Source organism: Lepisosteus oculatus, chromosome 14 (genome assembly GCF_040954835.1).
Source record: "Lepisosteus oculatus isolate fLepOcu1 chromosome 14, fLepOcu1.hap2, whole genome shotgun sequence".
Lineage (NCBI taxonomy): Eukaryota > Metazoa > Chordata > Actinopteri > Semionotiformes > Lepisosteidae > Lepisosteus > Lepisosteus oculatus.
Genome location: NC_090709.1, coordinates 25,263,641 through 25,281,584, shown reverse-complemented (window position 1 = coordinate 25,281,584; position 17,944 = coordinate 25,263,641). Strand labels below are relative to the sequence as shown.

Here is a 17,944-nt window from a genome sequence, read left to right as displayed (position 1 = left end):
ACACCTATCCTGGCTCTTCTTTGATAAAATTCCACGGCAGTAGCTATCTCAGATATCTGTTTACAGGGCACTCAGTACTTGCACAGCCTCACCCAAACTTCCCGCCATTCTGACATCTCCTGTCCAGCCCCACCTCCACCTCTCTCCCATCACCAACCTGCCATATCAAACAAAACACTGTGCACCCTGTTCACTCTTCACTTTAAACTGTTCCCTTTCGACAGCAAACACTTTAAATCAAGTCTTCACCCCTGAGGTTCATAGTGCAAGTAGAGAAGCATCTAGTAAACCATTACTCAGTCATTAACATGTAGCATTGCTTGCAAGCCTCAAATATTAAAGTCTGATTTATTTTATTGAAGACCTTGGTTAGAAAAAGTATTACAATAAAAGTTTCAAAACATATTCCTGCAAAAGTCTCAAACAGACAGACTAGAAAGGCTTTTGAGAGCTGAGAAAGATGCATTTAGTTCTCAGATTCTCTTCTTGGTGCATTTAATGTGCATTTGGTGCATTTAATGTGATTTAATTAATATAAAATGAAAAGCATATTCAGGTGCAAACATGTTTTTCCAATGTTACACTCACTATACCATTGTCAATTTATCGCAAATTATCTTCAAACATGTTCAAATACAGTACGTATTCCAAATAATAACCAGAAAGAAAAGAGAAAATTTAATATTTTGATTTTAAATTCAAATTTCAGTAGTGCAACAATGACCAAGTCCCAGTACTCAAGTCTCACTGTAGCTGGATTCCAGTATCATCAGCTGTTGGCTGGTTTGTAAATCCTCTGATCCTCATGTCCTCCTCTTGGGGTGCAGGGAAGACGGGGAGATTGTTCCCCTAGTCCTGTCTTGTCTCTGTTCCCAGATTATTGACCGCTTCCTGTCACAACAGTGCCTCCAAGAGGAAGAGCCCTGAACAGCGCAGTGTCTCAGATATATCAGGATAATTAGCCTGAAGCAACTATGCCAGTTTCAAATCTCATTGAGATAGTCACCCAGATACAATACAACCCAGAAACCTAGATACAATCACAGGCCTAAAAAAACAAACATTAAAGAACAAGCAGAATAAGTGAAGGAGGGCATGAAAGATTACTGGTGAAAATGTCTCGGCACAGCTGACTTTAAACCTGCTTCTCTGCTCTGGCACACATTTCTCTCAGTGCTGGAGGAGCTGAGTGTGTGTTTAAGCATTGTGTTTCACTGCTTCTTGATGCTGCAGTCAAGACACTGGTGAAACTATGTAGGTCAGTGTGTATAAAACACTTGTGACATTATATTGTGTGAACTAGGGGTCACAAATTATATTCCAGCATTATTTGCTTTGTCTCAACATCACTGTTTAGCTTCTGGCTTTTAGGTTGCAGCATGGGGTCAAATTCTTCAGCGTGATCGCAAGCTCCTCTATCTGTCACACTGGAACTGGTACTCCCCTCCGAACTGATGTGTGAAGAAACACCTGAAAGACCAACAACAGACACACTGGCCATCACCAATCCCACAGCTACCGACTCCTGACCACTGCCAACAACAATAACAACAGACACACCGGTCGTCACTGATCCCACACCTAGCGACTCCTGACCAACAACAACAACAGACACACCAGCCATCACCACTCCCACAGACACTGACTACTGACCAACAACAACAACAGACACACTGACCATCACTGCTCCCACAGCCACAGACTACTGACCAACAACAACAGACACAGTGGCCATCACTGCTCCCACAGACACTGACTACTGACCAACAACAACAACAGACACACTGGCCATCACCAATCCCACAGACACTGACTACTGACCAACAACAACACCAGACACACTGGCCATCACCGATCCCACACACACTGACTACTGAACAACAACACCAGACACACTGACCATCACCACTCCCACAGACACTGACTACTGACCAACAACAAGAACAGACACACTGGCCATCACCGATCCCACACACACTGACTACTGAACAACAACAACAGACACACTGGCCATCACTGCTCCCACAGCCATAACTACTGACCAACAACAACAGACACACTGGCCATCACTGCTCCCACAGACACTGACTACTGACCAACAACAACAACAGACACAATGACCATCACTGCTCCCACAGCCATTGACTACTGACCACCAACAACAGACACATTGACCATCACTGCTCCCACAGCCATCGACAACTGACCAACAATAACAGACACACTGACCATCACCACTCCCACAGCACAGCCACTGACTTTTGACCAACAACAAAAGACACACTGGCTATCACCACTCCCACAGCCATCGAATACTGACCAACAACCACAGACACACGGACCTTCACTGCTCCCACAGACACTGACTACTGACCACCAACAACAGACACACTGTCCATCACCACTCCCACAGCCATCGAATACTGACCAACAACAACAGACACATTGACCATCACTGCTCCCACAGCCACTGACTACTGAACAACAACAACAGACACACTGGCCATCACCACTCCCACAGCCATTGACTACTGACCAACAACAACAGACACACCGGCCATCACCGATCCCACATACACTGACTACTGAACAATAATAGACACACACTGGCCATCACTGCTTACAAACTCTGACTACCGAACAACAACAACAGAAACACTGGCCATCACCACTCCCACAGACACTGACTACTGACCAACAACAACAACAGACACACTGGCCCTCACCACTCCCACAGACACTGACTACTGACCAACAACAACACCAGACACACTGACCATCACCACTCCCACAGACACTGACTACTGACCAATAACAACAACAGACACAATGACCATCACCACTCCCACAGCCACCAACTACTGAACAACAACAGACACACTGGCCATCACCACTCCCACAGCCACCGACTACTGAACAACAACACCAGACACACTGACCATCACCACTCCCACAGACACTGACTACTGAACAACAACAACAGACACACTGGCCATCACCACTCCCACAGCCATCGACTACTTAACAACAACAACAGACACACCGGCCATCACCGATCCCACACACACTGACTACTGAACAATAACAGACACACACTGGCCATCACTGCTTACAAACTCTGACTACCGAACAATAACAACAGAAACACCGGCCATCACTACTCCCACAGACACTGACTACTGACCAACAACAACAACAACAGACACACTGGCCATCACCACTCCCACAGACACTGACTACTGACCAACAACAACAACAGACACACTGCCCATCAACAATCCCACAGACACTGACTACTGACCAACAACAACACCAGACACACTGGGCATCACCGATCCCACACACACTGACTACTGAACAACAACACCAGACACACTGACCATCACCACTCCCACAGACACTGACTACTGACCACCAACAACAACAGACACACTGGCCATCACCACTCCCACAGACACTGACTACTGACCAACAACAATAGACACACTGGCCATCACCGATCCCACACACACTGACTACTGAACAACAACACCAGACACACTGACCATCACCACTCCCACAGACACTGACTACTGAATAACAACAACAGACACACCGGCCATCACCGATCCCACACACACTGACTACTGAACAATAACAGACACACTCTGGCCATCACTGCTTACACACTCTGACTACCGAACAACAACAACAGACACACTGGCCATCACTGCTCCCACAGCCACTGACTACTGACCAACAACAACAACAGACACACTGACCATCACCACTCCCACAGACACTGACTACTGACCAACAACAACAGACACACCGGCCATCACCACTCCCACAGCCACTGACTACTGACCACCAACAACAACAACAGACACAATGACCATCACCACTCCCACAGACACTGACTACTGACCAACAACAACACCAGACACACTGGCCATCACCGATCCCACACACACTGACTACTGAACAACAACACCAGACACACTGACCATCACCACTCCCACAGCCACAACTACTGACCAACAACAACAGACACACTGGCCATCACTGCTCCCACAGCCATTGACTACTGACCACCAACAACAGACACACCGACCATCACTGCTCCCACAGCCATCGACTACTGACCAACAACAACAGACACTCTGACCATCACCACTCCCACAGACACTGACTACTGACCAACAACAACAACAGACACAATGACCATCACTGCTCCCACAGCCATCGACTACTGACCAACAATAACAGACACACTGACCATCACTGCTCCCACAGCCACCGACTACTGACCAACAACAACAACAGACACACTGACCATCACTGCTCCCACAGCCACCGATTGCTGACCAACAACAACAACAGACACACTGACCATCACTGCTCCCACAGCCACCAATTGCTGACCAACAACAACAACAGACACACTGACCATCACCACTCCCACAGCACAGCCACAACTACTGACCAACAACAACAGACACACTGGCTATCACCACTCCCACAGACACTGACTACTGACCAATAACAATAACAGACACACTGACCATCACTGCTCCCACAGCCATCGACTACTGACCACCAACAACAGACACACTGTCCATCACCACTCCCACAGCCATCGAATACTGACCAACAACAACAGACACAATGACCATCACTGCTCCCACAGCCACTGACTACTGACCAACAACAACAACAGACACACCGGCCATCACAGATCCCACACACACTGACTACTGAACAATAACAGACACACACTGGCCATCACTGCTTACACACTCTGACTACCGAACAACAACAACAGACACACTGGCCATCACTGCTCCCACAGACACCGACTACTGACCACCACCAACAACCGACACACTGACCATCACTGCTCCCACAGCCACCGACTACTGACCAACAACAACAGACACACTGACCATCACCACTCCCACAGCACAGCCACCGACTACTGACCAACAACAACAGACACACTGACCATCACTGCTCCCACAGCCACCGACTACTGACCACCACCAACAACAGACACACACTGAACATCGTTGCTCCCACAACCACCTGCTCCTGACCACCAACAAATACAGACACACACTGGCCATCACCGCTCCCACAGACCCTTCCCATCACCCTCCCCCTTTCGGCAGAGTCACACCTGAGTCTCCACTGTCCACTGAGGGGACTGAGACTTTTTTACTCAGCATCTCTCTCCCTGGGAATGAAGCAGTAAGTCATGTTATTTAGTCTGCAGACAACACAGTCACCAGGAGTTTTTTAACTTTGAATCTCTAAATTCATATTTGTGTACTATATTAATACAGTCCAATATCACTGTCATACAGAGAGGCACTTCTCATGTGTGACCCTAGACCATTCTATAATACTGAACTACACATCCAGAATACAGAGAGACAGCACTGACAGTATGAGTGACAGATACTGTAATGTGAAGAGACAGTGCAGTACTTGCTATGTGTAAACTGGCAATGAACTCTTACCCATCTTCCTCTTCCAGAGAAGAATGCAAACAGCTCCTGTTGCCAGAAGTACCAAGCAAACTGCAGTTGCAGCTACACTGATGGCAACTCTGGGATCTTGGGACTCGGATCCACCTGACAACACACACAGCACAGAGTTATACAGTGTGTCAATGTCTATAGCACAGGAGACTGGAGAGCTTCAGTGTAAAATTAGTACAATATAATCTGAAGAGTTCCAGTGACGTACCCCATGTCAATGTAACATTGTAGTTGGAGCCACGGTGAATAACAGTACATCTGTACTCCTCTCTCTCACTGGCTCTGATCTCCACACTCTTCCTCAGCTGGAAGGTGGCATCACCGTTGGGTCTGATCCCACTAGACTGCACCTCCTCTGTCTCGTTCTCTCCATTCCTGGACAGACTGACCACTATGTCTCCAGGGTAGAAACCAGTGACCAGACAGGAGAGATAGAGAGTCTGAAAGAATCCCGTTTGCTTGGCAGAGACAAACACCTGAGGAGAGACTGAAAGACATGGATTAATGAGACCCACTGCCTGGATACTCCAGGACATGAACACTGCACTGAGAGAGAGGGGGTTAATACAGACACACTGACTGGATACTCCAGTACATTAACACTGCACTGAGAGAGAGAGGGGTTCATACAGACACATTGACTGGACACTCCAGTACATGAACACTGCACTGAGAGAGAGGGGTTCATGCACACACACTGAGTGGACACTCCAGTACATTAACACTGCACTGAGAGGGAGGGGGTTAATACAGAGACACTGACTGGACACTCCAGTACATTAACACTGCACTGAGAGAGAGAGGGGGGTTAATACAGACTTTGACTGGACACTCCAGTACATTAAAACTACACTTAAAGAGAGGTTTTAATACAGACACACTGACTGAACACAAACGTGCTTCTTATCTGTTTATTCTGGAATAATTTCAGAGTCCGCTGGGTCACAACCAACAAGGATCTTAACATTGTATTAACAGGGAAGGGTCAGTAAAGTACCTCAGCCTTGAGAGCTTTACAAAACCATATGTAAAACCAACCAAAAATAAAAACACAGCCCCCTGTTTTTAGGAGGAATAATATGAGCAACTTCTTCAGTATTACTCACTTTGTTCTCTCTAGAGTCTAAAATAAACCATCATCAAAAGCTAGACTGTCTCTCAGGTTCTCTTCAAACAAAAGGCCCCGACTTGTAAGCCACCACCTTTGGAGCCAGAGAGAAGGCGGATAATTCCTCACAGCTCAGAAAAAAATGAGCAGGCTGTTTCCCCCAAAGGTATCTTGGGACTTATAGTTCTCTTCCTGCATAGAGGAAACTACATTTTAAACAGACAGGGTCAAGAGGGTAGAGGCTCCTTAAAACTCTAGACCCAAAGCACACTCCCTCTATAATTACGCTTACGTCGCACTTTTCTGGATACTCCACTCATAGCACTTTACAAGTAATGGGGACTCCCCTCCACACCACCACCAAAGTGTAGCCCCCACCTGGACAATGCAAAGGCAGCCATAGTGTGCCAGAACACTCCCCTCACACCAGCTGTCAGTGGGGAGGAGAACAGAGTGATGAAGCCAGTTCATAAATGTGGAGTTTTAGGAGGCCATGATGGATAAAGGCCAATGGGACATTTTTTGACCAGGAAACCAGGGTAACACCCCTACTCTTTTCAAGAGATGCCCTGGGATTTTGTATGACAAAAGAGTGTCAGGACCTTGGTTTTACATGTCATCTGAAGGACAGTGCCTTTTCACAATCATCACTATATTGGGCATTAGGGTCCACCCAGACCAAAGAGTCAGCATCTCCTACTGTCCCCCCTAACACCTCTTCCAGCAGCAACCTTAACTTTACCAGGAGGTCTCCTATCCAGGTACTGGCCAGGCTCATGCCTGCTGAGCTTCAGGGGGTTGTTAGTTGTGAGTTACAGGGTGATATGGCTACTGGCACATTTATGCACACCTGTCCTGGCCCATATTTTGGCACAATTTCCATTCACACACTCACCTGAGTGATGTCCCCTAAACTTCAGGTAGCTGTCCATGAGCTTGGGACAAATGTATTTCGGATAATCTCTGTTCTCTCTATTGTAGTCTGTGTTGCGGTCCATGTGGATCTTGAGAGACTGGTGGATTGGAGAGAGATTCACCCACTGGGTGTTGAAGCTGTCGAACTCGAGCATGTCCTCCCCATCGTACCCGATCCAGTCGAATGATTCCACCCTTCCTTTCTCATCCTTTGAGCAGCCCACAAACCTCTGTAGGATATGAACCCCTGAGAGATGGACAAGAATGAGCTTCACTGTTATCTCTATTCAACACCTGAGAGACCACCAGAGAAATAACATACACAATTCACAGGCAATCAACAAAATGTGTCAACAAAGAGTTCTATACATGTGAGGACAAAATATCACATATTTGTGACAAAATATTAAGTTTTTCCTCTCACCACCAGTTACGTTTTTTAGCTCTTTCATCATTTCAAAGAAGAAAAGCTCCTCCAGAATGCATTGGTTTGCAGAATCTACTGCGACCTGCTTCAGCCAGTCCTGCTTGAACATGACACGCTTCATACCACCGCTGTACTCCATCAAGGGCTCCCCATCCAGAGAGACTAAGCCCTGGAATTTCCCATTCTGTTCCGAACCAAGTTCAACCATATATGAGTCTACCAAAATATGTCTCTCTGGAAAAAAAAGAAATGGTATGTAAATACTTACTGCACAGTATGTACACTTCAGTACAGTAACACTGCACCGAGAGAGAGGGGATAATACAGACACACTGACTGGACACTCCAGTACATGAACACTGCACTGAGAGAGAGAGGGGTTCATACAGACACACTGACTGGACACTCCAGTACATTAACACTGCACTGAGAGAGAGGGGTTAATACAGACACACTGACTGGACATTACACTGCATTAAGAGAGGTTAATACAGACACACTCAACATTATATTATATTGCAAAGGAACAAGTAATAGGTTTATTCCATGCTGAAAAAAAGAAGAAAGAGAACACAACGTTTTGGCCGTGGAGCCTTCTTCAGGTGTGTATTCAGTATTATATGTAATATAATACATTATATTATGTATAATATAATACATAATATAATGTATTATATAATATAATATAATATTATATTAACAGTGGTCCTGGAGAGATGGTTTGTTTGCATTTTTTTTTCATTCCAAATCAGCTGATTTAACATAAATCAGTTCATGTATATAAATAAAGCCTTTTTGTCACTGCCTCTCCCAGCTTTTCAGGTCTGTCAATTTCCAGCGCTGTAGACACTTTTGCTCCAAATATGAGCACACTTTCCTTGGACCTTTATGAAATTACCCAGCTAGGTGAGTCTGGCAAGACACAAATTGCTAGAAATCACTCATTCATGACAACAGGCCTGTTTGTACGTTAAATCTATGGAATTGAGACGTGAAGAGGAAATTATGTTTTTGTTTTTGTTCACGGAAAGCGTATCATAATTATCATAATTAATGACCCCCAAGGCTGCAACCGAAATGTACAGATGCAAACTAAGTGACGACAATAAAATAATGATTAAAGTATAGCTTTAGCCATACATAAACATAAAAAAACAGCGAGCCTTTATCACGAGTTTACTACTCGTGGATCTGGAAAAGCACCAGCAGGACTCACCTCCAGCGACCTGGAAGACCCAAAACCACCAGAGCCGCGAACAGCATCATCATGCCCCTGCTCTGTTTGATTCGAGCTCTTAAAAAAGAAAAAGAGCCCTTAAAACACCAAAGCAAAGGTGATTGTGCAGGTGAGGACGCCAGTGTTTCATAACACTCAAGTACTTTCGATTTCAGTAACCTGTCAGACTCGTTTTACACGTTGGCGGTGCTCAGAAAGCCCGTGTATTTGCTTGTGTGTATCGCAGATACTGTTTTTACTGGTAAAAAAAAAACGACATAGGGAAATTATATACAAACTGATATCATGAGAGGCCCCAGGAAAGATACTGTATACAATAAAAGTTATTACAGTTTGTTGATAAAGCACTAAAACGCCTTGGTGGGGTTATTTCTGACCTGTGCGCGCGGGACAGACAGCTCTGAGTGACAGCAGGCGACACACCTGGGCGCAGGTTCACACAGACGCACCTGTCGCCTGTGAAACAGACAGCTTGAACCATCAGCCTGGGACACAGCTAACCTAGAGCCAGGCGACCCAGGGACCAGGACTGGGAACCCCGAACTCGCTGTGTTTTAGTCAGTGAATGTAATTTACCCGAGTAGGGTAAACACGGTCTTGCGTCGGTTTTAGCCTTTTAGTTACTGTACGTGTTCTGTGATCAGTATGTTTTACTTATCACGGTTTGTCCTGTCAGTGGCTTTTCCTAATTTTAATTGTGTATTTGTTTGCGTATTTGTTGTATTCAGAAAAGGGTGGGAAGTGTCTAAAATAACTTTATCAAACGCGAGAGCGCGGTGTCACTGCAAACACGATTCACGGGCTCCGTGGCTGCTGGACTCCTGTCGTCATGGCAACCGGGGGAAAGCACATTGAACAAGCCGACGTACAGAAATCCCGGAGCACCGTGAACATGTGACTCGTTTACAGCATGTTGATCCCGCAAATGAACGGGAGAGAAAGAGAAACAACATTTCGGCTGTTGAGACATCTTCATGGTCGATACTGCATTGTTTTTATAGCGTTGTTAGTCGAACAGTCATCTGATACCGAAGAGCTTTACTGTCTCAATGGATATAATAGTCTCTGGACAGACTCAGTCTTCACAATAGCAAACCACTGCTCTGTTAAAATAGACAAAGACTCTCTGCCTGAATTCCTGTATATTATCATGTCCCAGGTCTGTCAGCCAATTACCAGTCTGTACAGAGCTATTACCACAACAGGTTCTTCTTGACTGCTAACATATCACCTCCGACATCCTACATCATATATGTAGTCTAAAAGTTCCATTACTGGAGCAACATTAACAGAAAGAAACAGAAAGATACATCAGGTTTTGTGAGTAAGATATCTAGTACAGGAAAGTGCTTGTTCCACCAAGACCACAACCATCACAGAGTAAAATATTATATTTTATTCTTCACATTCATTCCTAATCTGGATAGGACAGAGACAATCCACACTGCCCCACACACTCATCTTCCACCTCATGCTTTTTCTTTTTGGCGCCTGTAATATAAACAATGCTGCTACTCACACTGGCAACCCACTGAAGCAGTTGTGAGCCTGGGTACCTGGGAAAAGGTTGCTGCTGGAAGAGGTGTTAGTGGGGCCAACAGGGGGTGCTCACCCTGCAGTCCATGTGAGTCCTAATGCCCAAGTATAGTGACAGTGAGACGTTAAACCGAGGTCCTGACTCTCTGTGGTCATGAAAAATCCCAGGACATTTCTCGAAAAGAGTAAGGGTATAACCCTGGATTGTAACGAACAGTTCTTTCCGGACCCTATGCGGATGACACAATCCGACGGAGTGGGGAAACACTAGGGAAACGTCATGCAGGAATACGGGGCAGAAGACAGGGGGGCGTGTCCATGGTGCGCTGGTGCACGGGGGAGGTGTGGCCGAGGCGAACAATCCGAGAGAGTAGTCCTTAGGGAGTATCCAAAACACAAGGGTAAGTCCAAAACCAGAAGATCCATCAGAACAAGTTAAAAACCACGAAGGCCGGGTCGGAACCGGCGGATGGGGAACGGGAACGGGAACAGAGGTTAAAACCTTAACGGGACCAGGCGCTTCCAGGTCCCGGACTTGCACGATATGGAAATCAGATGCAGAGCCCAGAAGAGCGTCAGCGCCTGGCTTTTAAGGTGGGCTGGGAATAGGGAGCAGGTGCACAGAATAAAGTCTTGAGTGATAGGGCTGGAGCACCCTTAAGGAGGGGGAACTAATAATCGTGACATAGAGTCCTGGCAAAATTTCCCATTGGCCCTTACCAATCATGGCCTCCTAATAATCCCCCTCTATGAATTGGCTTCATTACTCTGCTCTCCTCCTCACTGATAACTGAGGAGTCAATATTATTCAGGTCAATATGTTCTTGCCTTCCCAAACATCACAGCTATTATCTCAACATCAAGTCCCTTACCAAATACCGTGAACTAATAAAAACTAATAAAAACACTAACAATTCTTTCTATTTGCCAAAATGTTCAGATTATTTCTACTTTTATGTTTCCCCTTTTCCTTGAATATTCCTGATACTTCTACAGGTTGGACGTTTATTCTTTCAAAGATGACGTTCATTATGCCCTTAAACGTTATGGTTCCATCATGTCGCCACCAGAGGGCACTGCAATCTCCCTTTGCTACTCCAGCTGCACAGCAGACCCACAGACTAAGCAGATGTCTGTACCCGATCTACATGTTTGTTGTGCCATGCTCTTGGTGTTTTGTTTTTCTCCCTGCATTCCTTACCTGGTTTTAGACTGGCATTTTTCTTGACTTTGTTATTGGTTTCTGTTCAATTGTTGACTTCCTGGATTACTTTCCTGGTTCTGGACTTTTTATTTGTTTCTAGGAGAATCATAAATGGACTCCACATCAGGGGTAACGATGAGTATTGGCATAGGTGAATGTAAGCAATTATCATATGGAATTATTACACTATATTAAAAAAAAAATCACATCCCTGGGTGGGCTCAAACCACAAACTTTCAGTTAACCGACGAGCGCGGGCGAACCTATTGCGCCGCAGAGACAGATTTTTTTTTTGCTAGCGGAAATTATCGTCTTCAAGGTGTATTAATTAGATTTCAATTTTTTCAAATCAAAATGTGCATTTTGGTCTGATTTTTACACATACGGGGATGTTAGCACAGTATTCGAGAAGGTGAAGCAATAAATGTTTGACTGCTGGCTCCACACCGAAGAGAACAATAAAATCGTTACCGGAAACTACAAGTTAGAATTTAGCTGGTTTGATAGAAACGATTATAGGCGATTTGCATCGTTTTCTCAAAAGCATAACTGTATAATCAGAATATTGACAAATACTACTGGCCTGGAATGTCTTGGGATTTTGAAAAATTGGCAGGTTTTATAATTTGTTGAAATTGATTTTGTCTCATGTTTAATTGAAATTGTCTTCATGAAATATATTTATTTGTTAAAAATGCTCTGATGTATATTTGCAGGTTTCGCAATGCCCCAAATTTCAGTCAAGGAAGATCCTTATAAAGCAAGATACAACTTGCTCTGTAATAGAGGCTTCTTGACTTCATTCATTAATTCATACTGTATGTACTCTATTTACATTCTTACTACTGTCAGTCACTACTTTCTGTACAGATGCTTGCTAACATTTCCTTTTCAGTTGTTTGCCAATTTTGGGAGCATATCATATCAGCATGGATTCCAACAATTACTGCTGAATTTGTGTGCAGAGTGAAAGCAATAGGATGGTGACACAAATGACATAACACTGGAAATGTAGAATTAATTTTGACTTTAGGTCAAAGCAGGATTAACGGACCCATAATGCAATTATTGAAAGACTCAAGGAGAAGGTTGAAATGTGCAATGTTGCCATTGAGTTCTGGATGTGAATTTGTGAATGAGGTATTTGTTTTTTTACTTTCCAAATAATAACTGAATTGAAATAATTGTGGCATTTTGACATATTTTACTCCCATTTTTTTAAATAAGCATTGTGAATATGCTGAACGTGAGTACCTTTGTGTTCTTTTAACATGTAAAGGTTAACACAGTTCTCTGCAGTTTGCTAGACATTAAAAATCTGCTCCATTTCACCCACAGACCAGATGAATTAGAGAATGAATGGCCCAATTCAGTTACATTAAAACAGTCCTGGTTACACACAAATCAGTTAATAATATATTAATATTATGTTTTTTATGTGTGATGTTAATGAACAATGAACCAGTGATCTTTGCACTATAAGCTCATAATACAACACAGCCTTTACTGGACCAGCAGTCTCTATACTGTAGGATTACAAACTTACACCATCCAGAATGGACCAGTGATCTCTGGACTGTAGGGTTACAATATGACACAGCCCAGACTGGAGCAGTGGTTTCTGTCACGACTATAGTCCCCCCTCCTTAAGGGTGCTCCAGCCCTTTCACTAAAGACTTCATTCTCTGCACCTGTTTCCCATTCCCTGCCCACCTTAAAAGCCAGGCGCTGACGCTCTTCCGGGCTCTGCATCTGATTTCCGTATCATGCGAGTCCGGGACCTGGAAGCGCCTGGTCCCGTTAAGGTTTTAACCTCCGTTCCCGTTCCTGTTCCCCGTCCGCCGGTTCCGACCCGGCCTTCGTGGTTTTAATTCCGAGTTCTGATGGATCTCCTGGTTTTGGACTTACCTTCGTGTTTTGGATACTCTATGGATTATTCTTTGGGATTGTTCGCCTCGGCCACACCTCCCCCGTGCACCAGCGCACCTTGGACACGCCCCCCTGTCTTCAGCCCTGTTTTCCTGCATGACGTTTCCCCAGTGTTCCCCCACTTCGTCGGACTGTGTCGTCCGCATAGGGTCCGGAAAGAACTGTTCGTTACAGTTTCTGGACTGTAGGGTTACAATTCGATTGAGCCCTAAAGCTCAATAAATCTCAATCCACCATGTCAGTTACAATAAATTAATCAATTTATTTATCACCCATACCAACATTTATAGATAAGTTTACAACACAATGTCCTCCTCACAGGTCTTACTGACTGGGCAGGATGTGAAAATAAGACTGGAAACTGAGTCTGCAGCTCTGAACTGATGCTGCAGAGGTGGTGGAACTGACCCCCAGGTTCAGGACTCCTGGATGGAGCAGATGTTCAGGAGGCACTGTCCCAGTGTTGCTGCATCATAGGGGCTTCTTCGCCACACAGACACCCAGAAAGTAATTCCTGTCAGGTCAGGGCACCGATACTGTCACATCCTGCACTTGCCCTCACCCTCGCTAACCCCATTACATTCCCAAACCCATTGTTTCACGCTCTCATTCCTAATTCCTAACAGCCTTTGCCCATCGGAACAGCAGCTGAAACATTCCAGGTGGTTCATCTTCCTCTGTCTGTTCTGCTATTTAGGATGTGGCAATCAGAGCCCAGTTTTTGGCATATGAAGGCAACAGGAATCCTAGCAGGACAGAACAGTTTGTCCTCACACCAACCTGTGGATACTAACCCCAGATCACTCACTGTCCAGGTTCCAAAGAGATGAGAATGAAATTTGCCGTCCATTAATCTCTTCAGTGACACAATAATCTGAATAACTGGCAGAGCACTGATCTACTAATCTGTGACTTTAGACCATAAGGAATTCATGAAGAGCTGCCCTAGTTGTTCCAGTCAGAGGTTATTGTGATGAGTCTGTCTGTGTAAGAATTTCAGATCTCTGTGGACATGGATTGAGCTAAGAAACACCTAGATAACTTTGGACAAAACAAAACGATATGACATAGTTGAGAGTTGTACAGACATTCCCTAATTGTTAAACAGTATCTGGAAATACAGTATATATTAACCTTCTAGTCATCTCTGTTACTAATGTAGATAATTAATGATAAAAACAACATGTAAATGAATAAGAATGTTGATTCTACATCGTGTGATGATGTGTCTTCATCCATTTGTGTCACTTAATTTCTAGTGCATTTATACAGTAGGAGTGAAAGGTGAGAACAGAGCTCTGTAACTGCTGTGTTAACTGGACAGTTCAGTAAATGAACGGGAGTTAGGGGTGAGTACAGAGCTGTTAGTCACTGCTGTTCAGTCCAGTGAATGAACAGGAGTTCACAGGAGTACAGAGCTGAACCAGGTGTGTTGCATTCCATTCATTCCAAAAGAATAATGAGCAGGTGAGGCGTGTCTACAAAGCAGTCAGTCACTGCTGTACTGCTAGTATTCTATGGACTCTGAAACTGAGAAATACTTCCTTGTTCCTCTATGAACTATTACAGTGAAAACCTGTTTTTTTAAAATCTCCAGAACACATGGTGTGTAAAGATCAACTCACACATACCTTATCATCACACACTCCTAACACCCCTGTTTCCCCTGTACCTGAAAGCCCTCAGTAAAAAAAAAGTCCTCACCTGTTTCTCAGTCCTTCCTGCTGCAGGAGAGACACTATCATGACCTCTGTGTTCATCCATTGTGCACAAATAACAGACAAATTTTGGATCAGTACGACAATAGAACTCCAGGGGTTTGTCGTGATTCAGGCATACAAGTTCATCCAGATGTCCAGTAGCATTAACCATCGTGTGTCTCTTCAAACGGGCAACTTCATGGTGAGGTTGGAGGTGAGTCTGGCAGTAAGAGGCCAGACACATCAGCCAGGATTTCACAGCTCTCGCTTGACTCCCACTGCAGACAGCACACAGCACATCTCCAGGCCCAGCAGGACTGTGAGCAGGAGGAGGAGTGCTGAGCCCTGTCTGCTTCAGTTTCTCCATCAGTTCAGCCAGCATGGTGTTCCTTCGCAGAACAGGTCTTGGAGTGAAGGTCTCTCTGCACTGGGGGCATCTGTAGACGCCAGTGTGATCATCCAGATCCCAGTGTGCCTTAATACAGCCCATACAGTAGCTGTGCCCACAGGGAAGAGCCACTGGATCCTTCAGCAAATCCAGACACACAGAGCAGCTGAACTGGTCTTGATCCAGGAAATCACCTGCTGTTGCCATTTTGCCATTCAGCACAAATACCACAAGGAACTAGAGAGCTGTTTCAGCAGAGGTGAAATTGAACTTTTTGTCTGAGCTCTCTTCCTGGAGATGCAGGGGGTGTGTCCTTTGTAAAGGATGTGGCTTAAAAAGGGGTGTGGTTTTGAAACCAGCACCCAGCACTCCACTATGTTGATCGCATTTAGATCCATGAAGAGAAAGTGCTTCTGTCCCTGCCTGGCTGTCCCTGTGGTCAGATTGTACTTGCAGATGGGCTGAGAGTCTCAGTGCCCTGCAGAGGATGACTACAGGATCAGCCAGCTGCCTGCTGGCTGGTTTCTGTCTTCTCACAGGTCATTCTCAACTACACCCCAGTGTTCTCCCCAGTTTGGCATTAAGCGGTGGCACGTTCTGTGTGAAGGCAGAGCCCTTGTCTAAGGGTGATGGGTTACCTTGACAACCACAGCTGGGGCAGTTAATTTTGGATGAGCCACAGCTGTGGGAGCTCTTTAGTCACACACTGAACACTTCCCCAGAGGGACCAGGTTAGTTGCCTGGGTTAGTTGCAGCTGAGAGAAGACGAATTCAAGGCTTCAACTAACAGACTCCCTCAAGGGGAGACAAGGACCGCTGCCGTGGTAGGATTCTGGCCATCACAGAGGACAGTCACCACCCCGGGCATGAGCTCTTCACCCCACTGCCCTCAGGCAAGACATACAAGAGCATACAGACACTTACCACTAGATTCTTCAATAGCTTCTGCCCACAAGCAATGCGATTGGCGAACACATTTGGCCATGCCCCTTGGACCACACCTACACCATCTACCTCATTATAATTTCTTATTTATTACAAATCTACAGTCATTGTTTACATCTGCATTGTTTGCATTTGAACTGTTTACTTGTTTACTTGTACATTGTCTGCTGTTTGTTTGTATATTGTCTTGATACACTGCCTGCACTTTGTTTTACACTTTTTTTAACAATCGAGAGACTTCCTGTCAGTAAAAATTCCATTGTACCAGTACATGTACCGGTTACATATGGCAATAAAGTTCAAGTTCATTACAGTGACAGTGTATCCTCACCAGGACAGGTTGAGTTTTTAGGCCTCGCTCAACTTTTTCTCCAGTCATGGCACTGCAGAATAGGGACAGTCCACGCTGGATGCCGCTGCTCCAAGCAGTGCACTTTTTTCTTTCTTTTTTTCCCCATTTACACTGCTGCCTCAGCCCCCTCAAGCAGGGCATTGACTTTTACCGATGTTTGCTGTGGCTCCTCCCCAGAACCTGCACTGTTACACCAGAAATCCACATCTTCATGGAGATTTTAAATGTGTGATACAGCAGAGTCCAACAGCCTGTGACTGACAAAATAGCACTTGCTGGCTTCAAAACTGCAATATTTAAACATCCCTCTTTATTATTAATGAAGGATCATGAATAATTAATTTCTGATTCATTAACTTGGTTAATTCGTTGATTCATTAACAGGTCATTGCTGATTCCTGCAGACAATCCTGGTTTGCTGTGTAAAGGGTTAAAACCCATTTGAGTCTTTCTGGTTTGTCTTTTCCTTCTGTCTGGGGACAGAGAAAATATCCTCTGTCAGAAAATGAGAGTGAGAAACAGAGAAAATATCGATTTTGTTTGTGTGAAAAGGTTTTTGTGTGTTGGTTATTTTCTCTCATGTTGTGAATAAAACTCCACTGAGTCTCTCTTACAGCTGCTTTGTGTGACTCTCACTTGTGCCTGTAAAGACTCTTATTCCTGACACCTCTATCTAGAGAG

General features: G+C 44.9%; 2 protein-coding genes across 2 annotated transcripts in view; both read right to left on the bottom strand.

The window, feature by feature from the left end:
* Positions 1-17,944, bottom strand: part of LOC138242532 (antigen WC1.1-like) — a 65,915-nt gene that overhangs the window by 19,270 nt on the left and 28,701 nt on the right. The gene's annotated exons all lie outside the window — the stretch shown is intronic.
* On the bottom strand, positions 332-16,171 carry LOC138242487 (major histocompatibility complex class I-related gene protein-like). The gene is made up of 7 exons (XM_069198027.1): positions 15,583-16,171; positions 7,970-8,206; positions 7,526-7,792; positions 5,731-6,009; positions 5,502-5,615; positions 5,159-5,215; positions 332-1,470 (listed from the first exon to the last, which is right to left on the bottom strand). The coding sequence occupies exons 2-7, from the start codon at positions 8,178-8,180 to the stop codon at positions 1,307-1,309; spliced, it is 1,092 nt and encodes a 363-aa protein (XP_069054128.1). The 5' UTR covers positions 8,181-8,206; positions 15,583-16,171; the 3' UTR covers positions 332-1,306.

What these genes read in the sequence shown, in the direction of transcription:
- LOC138242487 (XM_069198027.1), bottom strand. Translation starts at nt 8,180, where the DNA reads ATGGTTGAACTTGGTTCGGAACAGAATGGGAAATTCCAGGGCTTAGTC. An exon ending in TCTCTGGAAGAGGAAGATGG is followed by an intron (nt 5,216 to 5,501) that starts GTAAGAGTTCAT and finishes CTTCATTCCCAG; the next exon opens with GGAGAGAGATGCTGAGTAAA. An exon ending in AGTGGACAGTGGAGACTCAG is followed by an intron (nt 1,471 to 5,158) that starts GTGTGACTCTGC and finishes TTGGTCTTTCAG; the next exon opens with GTGTTTCTTCACACATCAGT.